This window comes from Triturus cristatus, chromosome 6, assembly GCF_964204655.1.
Source record: "Triturus cristatus chromosome 6, aTriCri1.1, whole genome shotgun sequence".
In the NCBI taxonomy this organism is placed as follows: domain Eukaryota; kingdom Metazoa; phylum Chordata; class Amphibia; order Caudata; family Salamandridae; genus Triturus; species Triturus cristatus.
The window spans coordinates 1,837,454,967-1,837,476,457 of NC_140589.1; the positions used below are offsets into that span (position 1 = coordinate 1,837,454,967).

Below are 21,491 nucleotides of genomic sequence, written 5' to 3' on the forward strand. Positions count from 1 at the left end.
GGTGGAACAGTTTCGGCGGTATCTCAGAAACTGTCCCACAGGTAAGTTATCCCGAAGGGCCCTCGGGTGATAGGAGCTATAGTGTAGGAGAGAATTTCTATCCGTTGGTTTATGGTGGACCGTGGTCACCAACCTGTCACCCTCAGCTAGGATGTCTAAGTCCAAATAGACTGCTCTGGTTTTGCTTACTTCCCAGGTGAACTTTAAGCACTCATCCAAACCATTGAGCCAAGCAAGGAATTCATTTAATTCTTCCTCGGTCCCCTCCCATATACAAAGTATATCATCTATATATCTCTTCCAGAGGACAATATTCCTCTGGAAGAGATTAGTGTCTGTATTGATGTGGTAAGCTTCGAACTGGCCCACATAAATGCAGGCCAGACTGGGGGCGAATGTAGCCCCCATCGAAGTCCCCGACACTTGGAGATATATCTGATCTTTACATGAGAAGAAGTTTTGGGTCAATGCAATATCTATGCATTGAAGGACAAAGGTTTGGGGGCAGTCATAAAACCATTCAGAGTCCCTCAGGGCACGCGCCGCTGCCACCAGCGTAGCCTCCTGAGGGATGCTGGTGTACAGCGACTCTATGTCGACGGTGAGCCTAACTTTCATTCGCCCATTCCAAAATGGCGCTCCATATTCATTGATGAGCTCCCTTGTCAGCGCAGTATAGTCACATGGTACGCGTGATTACGCTTTTAAACAGCGCCGTGGAACGATCGTGTTGTTCCTGGGCTGAGTCAACGCCAGTTTCGAACTGTTACACGGTGAGTGGTGACAGATGGTGTGAGTCTGGGGGAATTGAACTTGAGACAGGTTAAGGAGTGGAGATTTGGATGTGGATTACAACGAGGTAGTGGGGAGAAGGTTGTCCATTTGGAGGGGAACAATTTTAAAGGGTGATGTTAAAAGCGAGGCACCGATTAATAATGATTTTCTGAGATGTGGAGGCATCACTTGAGACGGGAGGGGGACAGAACAGTATGTACCCACGAATGAGATATAAAAACGGGAACTAGCTTACATTTCTCATCATGTGTTATACATTACAGACTCACGTTTGGAGTGGTACAAGTGGGGCCTGAACGCGCACACAGAGCCGCAAGGTCCCAAGGGTAAAGGTATGCCCATGTTGGGCTACATCCTGGTAAATATATGCCTTATGGGGGGGTCCTCAAAACTATATACGAGACTTGCCCTAATTTTAACAGGTTACCAACCTAGCCATGTTGTTGTGTGTGTGTATGTTCTCTTTTGTCTCCCACAGAACTGTTTTTAAACGACAAAGAAAGGTGCAGGGATAAATGAACAGACCCCAAGCCCTGAAGAAGTTACCGTGAGTGTGGTCCGATGGTAACGAAACATGTCGGCATTTTAACATACGAGCTATCACGCAGCTGAGAATAAAGTATGCAAGCCAGTGTGATTTAGCTCTTTCTCTGATATTAATACATATCACTTAGGGGTTTTTTGAGACGGTGCACACATTCTAGCACAGCTTCTCTTCCTTTAACTTTTTTCAATACACACCCTAGCACCTATTTAGTTCATCACTAGTATTATGCACAATTTCTTGCTGTTGGAGTGTTGGTAGCTGATGATGAGAAATTGAGGTAGCAGGCGAGTACCATCCTGCTTAACCCTCTTTGGTGGCGCTACCGTGAGGCACCAACACTCCTGCTCACTCCTTTTTCACCACATTTGGGTGTGGGAGACATAAGGTTATTATACATAAATAGTCAATTTGACATTCCTCGTAGGCAATTTGTCTCTTTCTTCTTTTTAATGAACCACACCGTAGAATAGCTTAGACGACAGAATCGCAAGCTACAAATGAGGGTCTAATGTTTATGGCCAGTAATCCGGATGTATGAAACATTGGTTCACAGTGTGAACAGGTCTTTGTTGTATACAATGCATTGAGTGGGGGATGACCTGTTCTCTGCCCCTTTAGCTCCTTTGTGTAGACTGGTCTTGAGAACGGCAGCTTAGCCGTGAGAGCTTTTTAAGAATATTTTCATTTTGCACACGAGGCATAGCACAGCACTTCATGACCCGGTTGGTTACCTGTAGATAGGCTTTTTTGTAGATAATTGTACACCCTTCCCTCTCCCTTCTCTCTCCCTCCACCAGTACTCACGTCAACACAGTGTGAGATGGATAAGTTTTGTCTAGCTTTCACTGACGAACACATTGCATCTATATTATCAGGTCCTTCCCTCCTGCCCAATGCACCTCTTGATGGGACAACTTCAGCTAGGGAAGAATGGGAGAAACTGTCGAATACTAAAAAACGACAAGTAAGAATTGCACTCCATGGAGCGCTCATGACGGAATACCTTAGAGCAGAAGCAGCACCAGCCAGCCTCCTAGTGCGCATTGAGCCTAAGATCTTTTTAGAAGACAAGAGATTCCGGGTGGACTGGAGCTATATAGCTAATAAGTGCACCCGGGACTGGCTTGTCTTGATAATTAATACAGCAAAACGACTCAGTGATGAACTCCTTAAAGAAATCTTGGATATCGAGGAAACCCTAAAAGCGGATACCACCATCACTGACACAAAGGAACAACTAGCTAGAATCCAAAATGACCTTGGGGAATACCAGGCATATATGGTCAGTCAAAAGATTAAAGGCTTAAAGCGCAACCTAGAGCGATTCAGTCATGAATGGGCTTTTCCCTACGTTGATGATCAGTATTACCAGCAACCACCACCTCCCCAATCCACGTTTCAACCTCGGGGACGGGGAGGCCGTCAACAGGGCAGGAGGACACCCAACAATTGGACGTTTGATAATACAAGTAGCGAAGATGAAGAAACTGGTGCCCAAACAACAACTTCCAATCCCAGGGTTAGGTTTAATCCCCAAGAGAGATCTTGGGCCCGATTCACAGAACAAACTTAAGACTAAATCCTAAACTTAGTACCATTCTGGTATTCACAGAATGCACTTAGTACTTCTGGTATTCACAGAATGAACTTACTACTTTTGCTATTCACAGAATGAACTTAGTACTTTTGCTATTCACAGAATGGATTTACGACTCCTAAACTTACGTCCGCACTCGGGCCGGAAATTCCGGCCCGGAGGCGGAGCTTCCGGCCCGGAGGCGGCGCTTCCGGGCCGGAGGCGGAGCTTCCGGCCCGGAGGTGGGGATTCCGGCCGATTTAGCTATGGCTGAAATCTCCACCTCCGGGCCGGAAGCTCCGCCTCCGGCCCGGAAGCTCCGCCTCCGGCCCGGAAGCCCCGCCTCCGGCCCGAAAGCTCCGCCTCCGGGCCGGAAGCTCCGCCTCCGGGCCGGAAGCTCCGCCTCCGGGCCGGAATTTCCGGCCCGAGTGCGGACGTAAGTTTAGGAGTCGTAAATCCATTCTGTGAATAGCAAAAGTACTAAGTTCATTCTGTGAATAGCAAAAGTAGTAAGTTCATTCTGTGAATACCAGAAGTACTAGGTGCATTCTGTGAATACCAGAATGGTACTAAGTTTAGGATTTAGTCTTAAGTTTGTTCTGTGAATCGGGCCCCTAATGAGGATCTAGGAGCTATGTTTAGGGTTTTTTTAGGTCAACAAACACTCAACACGGGAGACCAGAGGGGGAACAACTACAGAGGCCGAGGACGGGGCCGGGCTCGGCAGAACCCGAACTCAACCTGGCAGGCCTTCTCCCCCAGAATTACCCGCAGCAGAGGCAGAACACCCCTGTAATTGCCAAGGTCAACAACATTGTGGTGAATCTCTCTCATTATTCCCTTACAGAGGCGGAATCCACTATACTTAACAAGGGGTTGGGATTTGTCCCTACCCCACGCCATGATGGGTTCCAACTGCGGGCGGAATTGTACGGGCTAATGAGGAAGATAAAACTTAAAAAGTTTTTTGCTGGGAAGGAAAAGGAGGACACATCCAATTTTTGCACAAATTTGCGGCGTCCTTCTCAGTTTTGCCCTCCGGGTAATACAACAGGCCCAGAAACTGTGGTGTTTGAACAAAAGATCCTACAAGAGATTGGTAAAATTGAACAAAGTATGCAAACTGCGGATTATAGCAATATGAGCTCTAGAGACTGGCAGGCATTGACAAGCCTACAAAACAACCAAACAATTACCATCAAGCCAGCCGATAAAGGCGGGGCGGTCGTAGTGATGGACACACTTGACTACGACACAGAGGTGGCTAGGCTGCTGGGGAACCGCTGCAATTCCAGACCTCTAGCGCGGGACCCAACCAATGACTTGCAGACGACCATTATCAAGTTGGTAACGGAGGCTAAAGAAAAGAAATGGGTTACGTACAGGGAAGCCGAATTCCTGATTAACACCAAACCGAGGATGCCGGCATTCTATATCGTACCCAAAATTCATAAAAAACAACAGCCCCCGCCCGGACGACCTATTGTCTCCGGCATCCAGTCGCTATTAGAACCTCTATCCCAGTTTGCAGACTTTTTTCTCAGGGAATGTGTCATCACCCAACCCTCATATGTCCAGGACACCACGGACGTATTGAGAATTCTGGAGAATGTTTCTTACAACCCAATAAACCAATTTCTAATCACCATCGACATAGAGTCGCTGTACACCAGCATCCCTCAGGAGGCTACGCTGGTGGCAGCGGCGCGTGCCCTGAGGGACTCTGAATGGTTTTATGACTGCCCCCAAACCTTTGTCCTTCAATGCATAGAAATTGCATTGACCCAAAACTTCTTCTCATGTAAAGATCAGATATATCTCCAAGTGTCGGGGACTTCGATGGGGGCTACATTCGCCCCCAGTCTGGCCTGCATTTATGTGGGCCAGTTCGAAGCTTACCACATCAATACAGACACTAATCTCTTCCAGAGGAATATTGTCCTCTGGAAGAGATATATAGATGATATACTTTGTATATGGGAGGGGACCGAGGAAGAATTAAATGAATTCCTTGCTTGGCTCAATGGTTTGGATGAGTGCTTAAAGTTCACCTGGGAAGTAAGCAAAACCAGAGCAGTCTATTTGGACTTAGACATCCTAGCTGAGGGTGACAGGTTGGTGACCACGGTCCACCATAAACCAACGGATAGAAATTCTCTCCTACACTATAGCTCCTATCACCCGAGGGCCCTTCGGGATAACTTACCTGTGGGACAGTTTCTGAGATACCGCCGAAACTGTTCCACCACACAGGAATACTCCACACAATCAAACATCCTGGCTACTAAGCTACAGGACCGAGCTTACCCAAGGAAGGTCATACGACAGGCTAAAAAACGGGCATATAACACCCCCCGTGCAGCCCTGTTGGAAAAGACCAAAAAGGAGAAAGGAGAATGTATCCCAGTGGTCACTACTTTTGGACCACTTTCCACGAAAATCAGGCAAATCATCCGGAGGCATTGGCATCTCCTTAGTACCACCAATATGCAGATGCCCCCTCCTTGTTTCGCATATAAAAGGTCTGCAAACATTCGGGACCGGCTGGTCCACACTAGACCCAAAACTAGTCCACGTGAAACCAATATCCCTTCCGGGCATTACCCATGTGGTAATTGCTCCGTGTGCGTATTTACATCACCAACCAAAAGTGTTACTCTTAAAAACAACAAAACCTGGTTTCTAAATAAATTTAGCAACTGTAACACCTCGCATGTAATATACAGATTGACATGCCCCTGTGAGCTTCACTACATCGGCCTTACCACCAGGAAGGTAAAAACAAGAATACAGGAACATCTGAGCACACTTCGTGCAGGAAAATTGAGCACCAAATTGGTGCAACATTTTCAAACGCAAAAACATACTGCGCAAGAAGTGCGCTGGGTAGTCCTTGAAAGAGTCACAGGTGACCAATACAGTATTGAATCCAGACTGAGTAACAGGGAAGCACGGTGGATTTACCAAGAGGGAGTGGACCAGAATGGATTGAATGACCTTATAGAATGGAGTAAGGTGATTGCATGATCGCTCACCAGAACATAGAGGCTATACCAGCAGGGTAAGGAGTATACATGTAGTACATGGCATAAATGAGTCAATGGTGCCAGTAACGCCATTCTAGTATACTCAAACCTTGACCATTGATCGTCGGAGCCTCTGTACACTTTGTGCGCATTTGTGAGGGATTCACATTTGTAAATACACCTACAGGAGCAACCTAGGACATACATCACTTTGGATACTCGGCAAAGTAAGCATGCCATTACGTGCAGACAGGCACAATAAAACATTCCCCATTGGAAAATGGTCACCGCACTTTTTGTATCACACTGAGTCTTTCCTCTAAATACCACATCGAGCATTACAAAAGGTAGACTGAGTAAATGATACTTAACTGGTATAATGGAAGGGCTAAACGGGAAGAATATTGAGTAAATTAACAACAATGTGGAGCCTCACGGCGAGCCTAGCCTTTATTTGCCCATTCCAAAATGGCGCTCCGCTTTTATCATCGATCTCCCTCGTTAGCGTAGCATAGTCAAATGGCACTTTTTGCATCACACAGAGCCCCCGTTTCATACCACATCGAGCATGTACATCATCATAGGACGAAAAGCAGATTTAATAGATGACACATAATTCGTGCAATGGAATGGCTAGGCAACTATAATACGGAGTAAACTAACAATAATGTATATTCTCACGGTGAGCCTAACTTTCATTCGCCCATTCCAAAATGGCGCTCCATTTTCATTGATGAGCTCCCTTGTCAGCGCAGTATAGTCACATGGTACGCGTGATTACGCTTTTAAACAGCGCCGTGGAACGATCGTGTTGTTCCTGGGCTGAGTCAACGCCAGTTTCGAACAGTTACACGGTGAGTGGTGACAGATGGTGTGAGTCTGGGGGAATTGAACTTGAGACAGGTTAAGGAGTGGAGATTTGGATGTGGATTACAACGAGGTAGTGGGGAGAAGGTTGTCCATTTGGAGGGGAACAATTTTAAAGGGTGATGTTAAAAGCGAGGCACCGATTAATAATGATTTTCTGAGATGTGGAGGCATCACTTGAGACGGGAGGGGGACAGAACAGTATGTACCCACGAATGAGATATAAAAACGGGAACTAGCTTACATTTCTCATCATGTGTTATACATTACAGACTCACGTTTGGAGTGGTACAAGTGGGGCCTGAACGCGCACACAGAGCCGCAAGGTCCCAAGGGTAAAGGTATGCCCTTGTTGGGCTACATCCTGGTAAATATATGCCTTATGGGGGGGTCCTCAAAACTATATACGAGACTTGCCCTAATTTTAACAGGTTACCAACCTAGCCATGTTGTTGTGTGTGTGTATGTTCTCTTTTGTCTCCCACAGAACTGTTTTTAAACGACAAAGAAAGGTGCAGGGATAAATGAACAGACCCCAAGCCCTGAAGAAGTTACCGTGAGTGTGGTCCGATGGTAACGAAACATGTCGGCATTTTAACATACGAGCTATCACGCAGCTGAGAATAAAGTATGCAAGCCAGTGTGATTTAGCTCTTTCTCTGATATTAATACATATCACTTAGGGGTTTTTTGAGACGGTGCACACATTCTAGCACAGCTTCTCTTCCTTTAACTTTTTTCAATACACACCCTAGCACCTATTTAGTTCATCACTAGTATTATGCACAATTTCTTGCTGTTGGAGTGTTGGTAGCTGATGATGAGAAATTGAGGTAGCAGGCGAGTACCATCCTGCTTAACCCTCTTTGGTGGCGCTACCGTGAGGCACCAACACTCCTGCTCACTCCTTTTTCACCACATTTGGGTGTGGGAGACATAAGGTTATTATACATAAATAGTCAATTTGACATTCCTCGTAGGCAATTTGTCTCTTTCTTCTTTTTAATGAACCACACCGTAGAATAGCTTAGACGACAGAATCGCAAGCTACAAATGAGGGTCTAATGTTTATGGCCAGTAATCCGGATGCATTAAAAGTATACCAACAACAGACAGGTCAGCAGCACTGGTGCAAAAAGGTTTCCTCACCACAGATATCACAGTGATATGCCAGGATCTCCAATCCTGGGTCCACACTTCTCATTGTAACAAACTTTCTGTTCCTCTAAAAGAAAGAATAGAGCTCTGGGGTGCAAGTGCAGGAGACCACTTCCTTTGCACACAACATAATGAAGAAGATTTGCTACATAGTGAAGAGGATTTTCCACTTCATATTGATGAGCCACTACAAAATTAGGAAGTTGTGTGGTTTCACCCACCCTACCTCCTACCACGTAAGACCACTGCCTAAATTCTAGCCCCAATGTGAGTGGGTAGCCGGTCAATTTTAATAAGTTATGAAGTTACTGGCCCTTCTGCTATTGTGAGAGAACTGTGAACTGTTTTCCTCTGGTCAGTCCTGTAGCCATAGAGAATTGTATTCACAAGTGCTAAATGATTCTGAGGTTGTGATAAATTGTAGATTTCACTCTGAGGATGCTGGTGATATTGCGATGGTGATATTTATAACAAATAACCAATGACAAGTCCCAATTCTCCTGTGTTATGTAACAGGTCGGTATGCAGTAGTTGAAAAAGCTTTGGGCTCCACATGCATATATTGTGAATAGTGCTGGACCTACTAGAACTGTTATATTTTTATACACAGATATTTCCTCTTCAAATCAAATTAGCGTCTCTACTAGATTTAGCATCAAGGTTGATACCAGGGAGATGGTTAACACCACATTTCCTGTACAATGTATCCAACCAAGGGAAATGATCAGCGCAAGGCCTGGGAGGAGTGGCTACTTAAGAGGCCCTTGTAACTAACTGCACCAACCTAAAGGCCTCCCAGAAAATCTATTTGTCTGCCACCAAGTGGGGAGTAAGGTTGATAGTGGGTGTTGGCATGCACCATTGTATGTCATGTTGCTCACAATATTCAGAGTCACTAGGTTGGGTGCAGACTAGAATGGAAGGGGTCTTGGGGACTAATGATACCCACTGAGTAAGGCAGAGCATGCTGGTAGACTTGAGTGGAGTGTATGGTAGTGCCTACATCACTGTGAACACCATTCAAGTTAATGAGGAAGCGCGCAAGCCCCAGAAGTCAGCGTCTGCCTGCTAAAGTCGAGATGCCAGGAGGAAAGAGGGTAGCAAATTGACTAATGAAGGTAAATGGAACTGTCAGCTCCTTCAAATGCGGTATGAAACAGACCAACTGCACTTGCAATTCACCTCAGAGGCAGCCACAATCCTGGGGGAAATCAAGATGGCTGCCAGCCAGACTGCAACACTAGTGAGAAGCACCATTGCCTTTAATACATTCTACACCCTCAAGCACCGCTCACTATCAGAATTTGTCCAGTTCCTTATTATCATAAGACCTGCCTCAGAACACGCCTTTCACCATACTTGAAGGATCACCCAGGCTCCAGGTGATCAATGATTTAATTCTGCACCCTGTTGACCTATCACCTTCCAGGTCAAATGCCTGACCAGGATGCCTGCGGTCAACCCGGAGGGACCAATCAGTTCTAGGAAAGGGCTGTGGAACCTCCTCACCATTATGCCCTTGGAGTAGCTACTGTTGGTGTCTTTCTTGCACTTTGGCAACAGGCATCATTTGCACTTGTGCCTCGACGCTATCATACATCTATTGCACTATCCCGGAAGCGGAGGCTGTGGAATTAAAATAGTTGATGGAGAATGCTTCCTGGAAATGGAAGACATCCACTAACCATTTGTTGGCATTAGGAAAGGGTACATATCTTGGGAGCTCACCAGGCAGAAGACTGTGGTCACCACAGGGAGAGTGCAAGGTCCAGGAGAACATTTTGCCTGATGCCAAAGCTGCCCTATCTTCTAGAGCATTCATTTGTTCTTTTACCTAATGTCGATATTAGGGCCTTGAGGCAAATTTCCATCCGCCCCTCTCCATGCGAGAGAAGTGTGATGGAAGCATTAGAAAGGAAAGTAAGGAAGGAGGCAGGGAAGGAAAGGGATAGGTGGGAATCAAATTGAAAGGCTATGAACCAGTGGTGCAATATTGGCCTTCGCAGCCCCCGCGATGCTGGGGCGGCCCCCTCTGGCACTGTGCACGGGTGGCGGACCCCTGGCTGAGAGCTCCTAAGTGGGTCACGGGGGTCTCCATGTACTTTGCCGGGTGGGCCCCTCAAGTTTCGTTACGCCACTGTTATGACCCTCATCCATTCATCAATGAATGGAAAGGCAGCAGGAGGACCTTTCTCTTGGCAATACATCAGGACAAACTGTAGCTACCACGATACATCAGGTAAGAAGGTGGGATATCTCTTTCTCATAGGAGGATGAGGGGCGTTCCTGCATGCAATAAAATGATGTATCTTCATCATGTGGGACGAGAAAGACATATATTCAGAGAAGATCCAGTCCTGTCCCTTTAAGCGCATTTCGGGGACGCCAAGCAATGTTTGTTGTACGGATAAGCCAAGGCTAAGCCTCAGAGACAGATTTTGCTCTCTGATAGGACAGCAATTCACCCATGTCCTTTTTACCTCAGATTTGTTTGTACATTGACGGATCACTAACTAACAGATCGTAAACTACTGTATAAATGCACCACAAAATCTACGTCTTGTCACCCAGCTTTGTTTGCAGGTGCATCAATCTTCCAACTGGGGATGAAGGCGTCTCCTTGCAAGAATGTGCCTCCTGACAAATCCTGCAGATTGATTAAATTCTTCGACGCCGACTTCCACTCTCGCGATCCAGCCGCTTATATTGGCCACTCCCCCTGCATTACCTGGCTCTGCAGGAGGTTCAATCATCATCCGTCCACTAATAGGGAAGATAAACAAATTAACAGGGTGCTATTGGGCTCCCAGCCCTTAAAATGTTTGGCCTTCCCTATTCCAGATGTGGCCTGTCGAGAAATAGAAACAAGCATTTACAATGCAATGGTCTCGGCATTGTTAAAGTTAGAGCTATTGGCATTGCTCATGACATTATTTTTGTTTATGTTTTTGTTTTTAAAACATTTAAAGAAACGGCATTGTTATTTACAATGTCAATAGCTTAATCTCTCTCAAATGCGAGACCTATTGCATTTGCACCCACACACAGAGCCACACACAAAGCCACCCACACACACAGAGCCACCCACACAGAGCCACCTACGCTAGCCGAGACCTAAAAAGGGCCACAGTCAACTCTTCCAAAATGCAACTTCACATACATGTAATAAAAATGTTCCACGCCGCTACTTACTACCCAGTTGGTGTGTGTGTAAACCATATAAAGAGCTCTGGGACCTCACGGCGCTATAGAACTTCATTGCTACCCAGAGCCCGGAAGGATGAGCGGCTGAGGGGCCCCGTCAGGATTTCAATTCCCGGTTGATGTATTCGCCCACTGAGCTCCGTGCCCCCGCCGAAGATGAAGGCCCATGCAGTAAAATGTTAATGCGCCTTCAAATTTTAACTAGCCCCCGAACTTCATCTACCCACTGAATACCAAGTTCACAACGTTAATGTCCTTTTATTAAGAAGTCTCCACTTGCAGATTTAGAATGAAGATTTTATTAATTGTGGCATGTGCTGTTTCGTGGCAGCTTAACGCAAACTAATAAAAGGGTCAGTCCGAAGACAGGCCCAGGATTCCACCGGGAGTACCCCTATGTTTCATGGTAAAACTTCAGCGAGAAAATAGAATAAAGAGGGATTCATCGCGGATCTGTCGGCGCCAGCCTGACAGGAATGAGTCAACCCTTCCCAGACAAAACAAGAGGCGGGAGCGCGATTCACAAAAAAAATACAGCCACACTCGAGTTGGCCAGCATATTTTCTGACTTGGACTAAAATATATATTAACACTCGCCACAACAGGTGCCAATCCAGTCGGAATTTTTGAAACCATTTAATTATTTACCTTTTACGGGTCCTTTTGCCTTGATTTTAATTCAAAATGCTTTACCGAGGCAGTAAATAAAGTTACAAAAATTACTTCCCAGCCTTCCCCTTCATTTCTCTATACTTTGTGACGTTTACTTTGTGCCTGAACACGCCCTTCTCAACACATGTTCAAGGGTAAATTTATGCTTCGTTAATCAGATATAAGTTGTGTGGTCTACTGTGTGTGTGTGTTTGGGTGGGGGCAACAACTCAGAAATGGTAAACGCATAAGGAGTGGGGAACAGGAAACACATGATCGCGACACAACAAACAGAAATGGGTCTCTGAAGACAGGAAGCCAGGCACTGCAAACACACAAGAAAACCGGTCTGCGAGCAAACACCATTACCCAGGAAAAGCAAACACATGGACTCAAGCACACGAAGCACAGTTAAACTCAAGCACGGCAAAGACGAAGAGTCCAACGCGCACACGCAAACGCACACACACCACACCACACTCTCACTCACTCAGAAAGATGGAAAAGAACACAAATTAACCCAGGCATGGAAAATATAAACGCATAGGAACGGTAAATAGACACAGACTCGAAGAACAGCAAAAAACATGTTCAGGTACAGCAACACCGAGGGACATGGGCAAAGCAAACATGAAGGACATGTATAAACGAAGGACTCTGGGGAAAGCAAAAGACACGAACCACAACATAACAAGCCTCATTATACGCCATATGATGCCATGAACACCACCGCCTTTCTCCGAGGTCAAGCAGAAATGCCTTGGAGAAACGCAGCGGCATTTTCGGATTCGGGGGCGTGTTTTTCTGTCTCTCCTCTTGCCATTGGCTGGAATGTTTACATTCCAGAGGAGAGAAAGAAAGTAAAAAAACACGCCCCCGAATCCGAAAAAGACGGGGCTTCTTTGGAGAGACAAAGCTCTTCTCCAATGGCTGACCAGCATTTAAGAGGCCAGCCAATGGAGAAGAGGGGAGAAGAGGGGCGGGTTCAAGCCCCTCTTCTGTAAAACATTAAATCTCGGAGCGAGACTGCACAAGCGCAGCCTTCGCAGCCGAGACCTAAAAAGGAGAATTTAACAAATAAAGAGGATAGGTTTCTACCATGGAAGTCTACTTAAGCAGAGGCAATTGCAGGAGGAAGACAGCCAAAAAAAAAAGCTAATTTGGTTAAAAAAAAAAAAATCGGAGTCTCCTGCCTGCTTGAATAAGTATGGTCTATTTGCATACTAAATATTGTATAAAAAATCCTTTCCACCACTGAGAATTAAATCTCCCTTTTGTTCCCCCGGAGGGTCAGTGCTGGGGCATGTGCTGAGCCATAAAGGGTTTTACTGGGGAGATAGAGGACAGGCTCAGGGCTTTAAGTGGGCCGGGTCTCACCGGTGCTGAGCACAGGCCGTTGTTTAAAGGGGGGGCTCGAAACGGGTCTCTATCGGGTTCTGTTTTGTGCCTTGGAACAGACGGTCCATTTTTTTTTCCGGACTGCAGTGACAGCGGCACATCAATGCGCGCTGCTCACACTGCTCACTTCTCACTAGTGGAGAAGTTACGGCATGACGCCTTGCCTGGTGAGCCTTGTAGGGAAAGGGAAGTCAATTAAAATTAGGTTGACCAGAATTTTAAAGCCAAAAACACGGACATTTCCCAAAAATAGAAGAAGGCCCACAATTGTATCCAACTCAGTGCACAGAATGACAGTGCTCCTTAGGCGAGAATTACAGAAGAGGCAGCAAGAACATACATAAAATGCCAGTTTTAAAGGCAGCTTGCCTGTTAATTAAATTGCTTTCTGATGCAGTTGCCAACGATCCCTGCTTTGCAAAACATAAAAAGATACCTTCCAGCGTTTACAGCCCACACTCTCTGAAAACCGGATACGAGCTTCATTTCCTGAAATCAGTCGGGACAGCTGGCGAAAAATCGGGACTGTCCGGGCAAATCAGGGACGCCTGGTCACCCTATTTAAAGATTGTCATTTTCTCTCTGGATTTCCCTTTTCTTTTTGAAACTAAGGAGCAGCAAAATTGTCGTGGTGTCACTAGGACTGTAAGTGGAAGCTTCTTCAATATTATATACAAGACATAGTTGCTGCTCTTATGCAACTAACAACCATTGACAAAGCCAATAGTCGTGACTTGTTGTATGTATGATGTTACTTGTATCTTATATTTGGATACAATGACAGAAACCGCAAAATACAAGTCAGGTGGCACACTATGCTAAGCACAGATTTTTAGTTTACGTGAGGGAACGCCCCCTCCCCAGTTTTTTCACCCCACTTAAAGCCCTAGTGCTGCCCTCAATCATTTCCGTTCATGCTGTTGGGTGAGGAACTGGTGGAAGGCTCTGTGTTCTGAGGGTGAGGGGGCGGAGAGCTGCTCTGAGCTTTCGCCCAGCCGGGCTATTCTAAGACTCTTACGCTGCTGCGATGTGCGTGCAGGGTAAGGGGCGATGGAGGGTGGGTGTGGCTGCCAGATAGTGGTGGGCTCCATTCCAATGCGGCTGGTTGTTCAGGGCTTGGGCTTGATGCCATGGAGTAGGCAGTGCTTTTGGGAGGGCAGGATTCTGGTGTAGTCTTGAGCTTGGAGATGCTCGCTCTCTATCTACGGTTTTTTGCAGGTGGCACGGGGCCCCCCTCTAGGCACTGCATCCGTTTGCGATGCTTCATTTCTTAGTGTGGTAGCTTTGGATGTTTGCCACAGGGTCCTTTGGAAATGCGCATGTTCACTGCCGTTGAGTGGAGTGGTAGAGACGGTGTGGTCGTGTAGCGCCCAGAGATGGTAGGCGGCGGAGTTGAGCGCTTGGTGGATGGGGTTGGGATGGATTGCTCATGACAGAGCCTGAATTCACCGCACGCATCGGCGCCTTGGTGCACTGGACTTCGCCCCACCCCCTAAGGGTGGTTTTGTACCTGATGGGGAGAGAGGAAGCGTCTGACAGGCATTTAGAAAATGGCGCTTGACAGCTTTCTAGCATTAGGGTGGTGAGATGTGCGGACGCTGCACGGATTGTCCACGGGCGAGGTTCAAGGGGGCGCCTTTCGGTTTGGTATGGCGCTACATGTTTGGTCAGCGCTACACACAATTTTGAATAAAAGAATAGATATTTCGTTCATAGAGTTTGGTATGGCGCAAAGGCATGAGAGCGCTGCACATCACTGGCATAGAAAGAGTTACCCGAGTTACACCTGGTGTAAGTACAGTCCGGGGAGTAACCCCAAACACAGCAGCAGTATACACAAAAGTATACTATACACGAGGATAGCAGTGCTAGTTACATATAGAATAAAAGCAGTTACACAGAGTTCTCGCAGATACATGGCAACAGTCAGGCGCGCAACACCCATTGAACTCAAAGGGCTTCAGCCCCCCCGTCGTGTGTGGCAGCCCGGGATGAGACAGCTTTCCGGCGCACACACAGCCGCACCCGAGCCCTTCACAGGTCTTTAAAAGACCATTTGCATGTTAATGAGGCCTCGCTGGTGTTTCACCCCTTCTAAGAGCCCCTGCAGCTCCACTCTGCCTAGATTCAGCCCCCCCCACCCCCGAAATCAGCGCCACTCTGCCTACTGTTTAAAGATTCAGCCCCCCCCCCGAAATTTTTGCTTAGCCCCCCCCGAAATTTGGCTCTAGTTGCGCCTCTGGCAACAGTGCATACGGAGGACGGTGGAATATATCTGCGAATGAGTTCTCAAGTCGTTTAGGCGGGGCGTGTCAACTTGGGTAACACTGTGAGCATAGACTAAGACGTGGATGTGACAAAAGCAAAGTGGGCAATTATATCTAAATAAATGCATGAAAAGAGTATATAAAACATCATCATAAAAAGAATTGCCTAGCCATATGATGCCATGAACACCACCGCCTTTCTCCGAGGCGAAGCAGAAATGCCTCGGAGAAAGGCAGCGGCGCTTTCGGATTCGGGGGCGTGTTCTCCTCTTGCCATTGGCTGGAGGAGATAATTAGAAAAGTTGCAAAAAACACGCCCCCGAATCCGAAAAGGACGGGGCCTGTTCGGAGTGACGGACCTCTTCTCCAATGGCTGGCCAGCATTCAAGAGGCCAGCCAATGGAGAAGAGGGGAGAAGAGGGGCGGGTTCAAGCCCCTCTTCTCCAAGTCATTATATCTCGTGAGCGAGACTGCGCAAGCGCAGCCTTCGCTAGCCGAGACCTAAAAATGCATTTGCACTGCCAATAGGTCTGGTTTTAAAGGAATGCTGTATGTTCATGTGAAGCATTATATTTAAATAGCATCTTGTTATCTAAGACACTTTAATAGCATTACAGTGTCATGTGCTGCCCCTGAAAGGTTGAGCTCTGGCAGCTGGATAAATAAACAAAATGATCACAGATGTGTGGAGGGCAGGCACTTGTTTGTAGAAGCACACAACTTCTGCCCAATCAAAACATGTACTCCTGGGTCCTAAGATGTGGGTGGAGCCAAAGTCCCTCTCTAGTGTGCTCACATAACTGTCTGGCGGCAGCGGCGTTGTCAAGACAGACATACGGAGGAAACGGTGTGGGCATGGCTCAGTACAGGGCTATCAGTAGGAGGAGGGGGGGCTTCATTATCCAGGGAAACGTCTGGTAGGAAGCTGAGGGCCTCTCAAAGGTCACAGGAGAGGCAGAATGTCTCACGATGGTATGACTAGGATGAAGATGGTAGCAATGCTTGTTTCCTGTGTGTGGAGTGATATATGGAGCAAACAGACATTGCTTGAGTCTCCACCACAGAAAGATTTTGGCATCTGGGTAAAATAGATAAACTGCATTCGTTATTAATCTTCTTATGGGAATTAGAGATATTTTGGCTCAGAAATCTTAATCATTCGAAACCATTTAAAAACGGGACAGTACCTGAAACCAGACCCACACTGGCTTCATAGGGACCAGAAAGGACCCCACACCGGGCACCTCCTCTTCCAGATCTGACCTCACCCTGCTGTCTCTCTCATTGATGCATCTTTCTTCCCCAGAGTGGACTCGAGAGGTCTGAATGTTAAGAGCTCTCAGCACCTTCTGAAAGTCTTTCTTCAGTCTTTAGGCTTTTGCAGTTTTCACAAAGTCAAAGACATGGACCAAAATCAAGCCCCATCAGTGCCGAGAAGAGAAAAGGACTCTCTGAAGCAGAGGGTTTACAGGCCTCCGCTGGGCCAGACGTTTCATTTCCTCTTGAACAAAAGAGAGACCCAGGCCCTATTTACTGTCATTAACCGGCTTAACATAGTAAGTAACACTTTTAACCCTTTCATCCGTGCCAGGACCCCAAAACACACGCTCTCACTGGCTTAAAGGCCCCCACAGCAGTACAGAACAGCCCTCTTTCTTGACTCCCCAGGGGCCTCTGTTTTGGTACCTAGGAGCCCATCCCGCCCATAGCTAATGATTGTGACTCAAGGGCTACTAGACACACAACTAAAGCATATTAGAGGCTGAAACAGTGTATTTGAAAATCAGAAATACTAGCTTTGTTTTTTAAACCTCAAAGAACACAAGAGCAGGAAAAAAAACCCATAGAAAACATTTCACAAAAGCAGAGAAGTCCATTATAAAAGAGGCTGATGGGTTAAGTAACATAAAGTGAATGTGGATGGGTAGAGAAGGACAGCGGGGAAAGAAATTAGATAAATATAGTAGAAGAGAGAAGGGATGTAGAAAGTTACAAGGACATCTCGCCCCCTCGTGAATAACCTACAAGGAACTCCAGACGTGTTCCAGCCTTGTTGGGCACCACAACTCAATTACATCTCGAAACCCTATGTGCCAGGAGGCATGGAGCCCGTTTCTGAGCATCACCCAATACACTTAGGACACTACACTTAGACCCCACAAAGGTGATGGAGAGAAATGCTTAAATCACTAGCAGTTTATCTAGGGCATTACATTCCAACATGTTGTGCCCATCTGTGCCCTAATGAACAGGGGCCAAGCATATGCAAACTAGCCTTGTGTTGAAAATAAAAGGAGTTCTGCACATGGATGTAAGTATCACTTTCTGCCTTACTTTGTAAGTAAGAGACAGACTTTTCTCATGTATCTTCAATTATCACAACGCAGTGAGTTCCTACCTACACCCTCAGCTAGTGGGTTTATTTTAGGGTGAAACGCTGTGAGGCAGGATGACGTGCAAAGGTGATGGGGCTCAGAGGTTTGGGACTGTTGCCAGCACTCTTGAAGGACGTATTTACACAACCGTGTTGTATTTTTTCCCTCCACAGACTATGAGCAGTCGCTTCTTCCCATACGACGCCATCCAGACAGAGGCGGTGCTGAGCCTGGATGAAGACACCGTCCTGTCAACCAATGAGGTGAGTGAGGCCGGTGCTACGTGATGGCAGCACAGAAGAGTCCCCAGCTGTGCCAGTGGCACGCTTTATTATTTCCATCTTAGAACCTTCTCTTATGGACCCACTGGGTGGTCACCATTCCCAGGGCAAAGCATAGTTTACATTAGCCAATGGGAGGAGAGACCGCCGGGGTCACGTAGTCGCTCTCTCTCTAAATGGACTGGTGTGGATCGGTGAGGCAACATGCCTCGACACAAGCCAACAGGGAGCAGGAAGTGGCAACATCCATGGGTCACCACATAGGCCCTCCAATTCTGTTGGTGGGTCAAGGAACCTGACCTTTTTTTAGGTTGAGTGCTATATCATGAGATGAAAAGCCGGGCTGAATTAATGCCTAGGTGCCCCAGACCATGCATCTGGCAGCGTACTCCTTAAAGGAATGTCCCATAAGCATTTTATATATGAACGAATCAGCAATAACAATTCTGTAGTTATGGTTAAAGCACACTTTCCATTGAAAAGCTTTTTAGGTCGAGCCTGGGCAGCGCAAGCACCTCACTGCGAGGCATGCTGTATTGAGGTATTGCCAAAGAAGCTCCACCCATTGCCCGCCCATCTTTTCAATTGGCTCCTGTTACTGTCCTATTGGAATTGTTGCTTTTCATTCATTAATAGGCTCAGTAGTCCCTCCTTGGTACCGCCTTGTCTGCATTTGTAACCTCCCATAACGACTGGACTTTTTACTCGTGTTGTTAGATGGTCCCCGTTATGTAGTTGGTGAGCGCTATTTTCTTTAATCATCTTCCCCTATTCCACCCATGACATCGCAGTACGCCCCACTCTCATATATTATTAGTAATGTATTTATTTAAATTACAGCACGGTCCTCTTTAACTATAGCGGCCGCACTTATTTAATTATTTAATTTACAGCACAGGCCGCTTTCACATTAGGGGACACCCTTATTTATTTATTTAATTAACAGTGACGGTCGCTTTCACTTTAGCGGCCACGCTTCAGATGCTTTCTTAAGTTTAGAAAGCTTTATTAAATATCATAAGCCAGGGGGAGGAGCCTAGCGCGCAACCAAGATGGCCGCGTAGGCTTACGGCTCTCGAGGGCCTCCGCAACCTCCCACGTCTATCCTGACTAAATCCTGGTTAATTTGACGGGCTTTTGCTGATGAACTTGCGCTGAGGTGCCACCCGTTTTCCAAATTCAGATCGGACGCCGGGAACCCGAATGGTTGCGCCCCGAAGTTTGCGGCCTGCTATTGCCTTGGTCTCGATCTCGAGTTGGTGAGGTGCCCGGGTACGAAGTGAACAACAGCGGCATGCTGGGCTTGCCCTGCCACGTACCCCGCACTTTCACTTTCGTTTTCAAGTTTGTCTTCTGATACCGACTGAGGGACTTCGGTGTTTCAGAGGTGCGCGGATGGCGGAGTGTCTGGCCTGATTTTTGGACTATACACGGGCTTCCTGTCTGCGACTGCTGTGTTCCATTGAATTAACTACCTGGTCCTTGTCCCTGGTGCTGGTGGGTGCCGGCCTTGGTGGCCTCTGGACGATGGCGGCGAGACTAGACGGAGACAAGTCGAAACCTAAGTCAACCCGGAGGGGCGCCTATACTCAGGTCAACAATATGGATCGTTATGCGCAGTCAAAGGGATCCCCTAGTGGCTCGAATAAATCGCCTGAGAGGTCCAAAGAGGTCTCGGGCCCATCGTCAGAACCTTGCAGGACGTCATGGGCGCCATTGAGGAGATGAAGGCTGCTGTGGGTCAGCGGTTCGATACCCTGGCTCATAAATTGGACGCGGTCCTGATCGATGTGAATTTGGTCAGGGCAGACCTGTCCAAAACTAACGAACGGGTCGACTCCTTGACTCAAGCGGCGTCGAGCCTAACTGGATGTGGCCGCCCTGCAAACGGAGGTCCGTAGGTTGCGGCTTGCCAGTGACCTGACGGATCGTCGACTTGAGGACTCCGAAAGCAGGGCTAGACGGAACAATGTTCGTATTATTGGGGTGCCGGAAAGATCGGAGGAATCTGCTGCTGATCTTTTTGTTGAGGATCTGGTGCTCAATCGTCTCGCGCCCAAGGGACTGAGCAAGTTCTTTGCGGTGGAACGGGCCCACAGGATTCCGGGTGGTGCGCCCAAAGTGGGTGCTCCCCCGCGGCCTATAATCGCCCGACTCTTTAACTTTCGGGATAGGGATGCTATCCTTCAGGCGTCGAGAGTGGCCGGGCCGCTGAAGTTTGAGAACTCTAATGTCAGGTTTTACCCGGACTTCACGCAAGCGGTTCAAAAACAACGGCTGGGATTTTTGGGCGTTAAAAGGCGCTTGAGGGACATGGAGCTGAAATACGCAATGTTATTCCCGGCTAAGCTGCGGGTTGAGTACCGGGGTCGCTCCCACTTCTTCGATCGGCCGGAGGCGGTTGGAGAATGGTTGGATGCCCTGCCTCAGGGACAGGATCGAGACACTCGGATGGCGGAGAGCGGAGAGGAATTGGTGGAGCAGAACTAGAGCTTGATTCCTGGTGATGGACTAGACTGGTGACGTTTTGTACCTTGGCTCAACTGGACACTAGTTAGACACAACATGCCCTTCAAATGCCTGGAGGTTGTGGGGAGCTTATTGGGGCCCTTTCCTCCTTCTGGGGTTCTTTTCGTGGTATATGTTAGGGCGACAGGCACACTGCGAGTTGGGGGGGCTGTTCGGGCTCATGCAGGGGTGCAGGGAGGGGGGAGTTGTGGTTTTCGGATTGTGGGGGAGGGGGGTTGTTGGGGACTGTTCGTTTGTTTCGCAATGTGAAGTTCTCTGCTGACTTGTCCGGGTTGTGCTTTTCCGGGATGTGGGTATCATGCACGGGAGTGGGGTGGGGGATAGGGGATTGAGAATCCTTTCGTGGAATGTGAATGGATTGGGGGACAGGCTCAAGCGCGGGGTGGTGTTGCAGTTTTTTAAACGGATTTCACCCGACATTGTTTTCCTGCAAGAGACACATTTGATTGGGAACTCCTTCCATGCCCTAAATAGGAGGGGCTATCGCCTTGCTGCTCACTCTGGTTTCACTTCTGGCTCTAGGGGAGTGGGCATTTTGGTTAGGGCCTCTCTTCCACTGGAGGTGGCTGAGGTGCTTCACGATGATAGGGGGCGTTATGTGGCACTGGTGGGGAGATGGGAGGGTAGGACTGTTTCGCTTGTTGCTGTTTATGTGCCTCCGGGGTTACAGACGGCTACATTTGCTGATTTGGGGCGTCTGGTCCTGGGACTCCCTGGGGGGGTTCTGGTGTTGGGGGTGACTTTAACGCTGTTGTGTCCGGTTTGGAGGACCGTTGCCCCCCCAGGGATCTCCCTAGGGCTCAGGCCTGGCTGGGTG

At 47.6% G+C, this 21,491-nt stretch overlaps 1 protein-coding gene across 1 annotated transcript in view; it reads left to right on the forward strand.

The window, feature by feature from the left end:
- The window catches only part of LOC146822149 (exostosin-1-like), a 266,363-nt gene that overhangs the window by 180,686 nt on the left and 64,186 nt on the right, over positions 1-21,491 (forward strand). Inside the window, exon 9 of the mRNA XM_085609971.1 lies at positions 18,038-18,127. Coding sequence (XP_085466097.1) covers positions 18,038-18,127 — 90 coding nt within the window. The remainder of the gene's footprint in view (positions 1-18,037; positions 18,128-21,491) is intronic.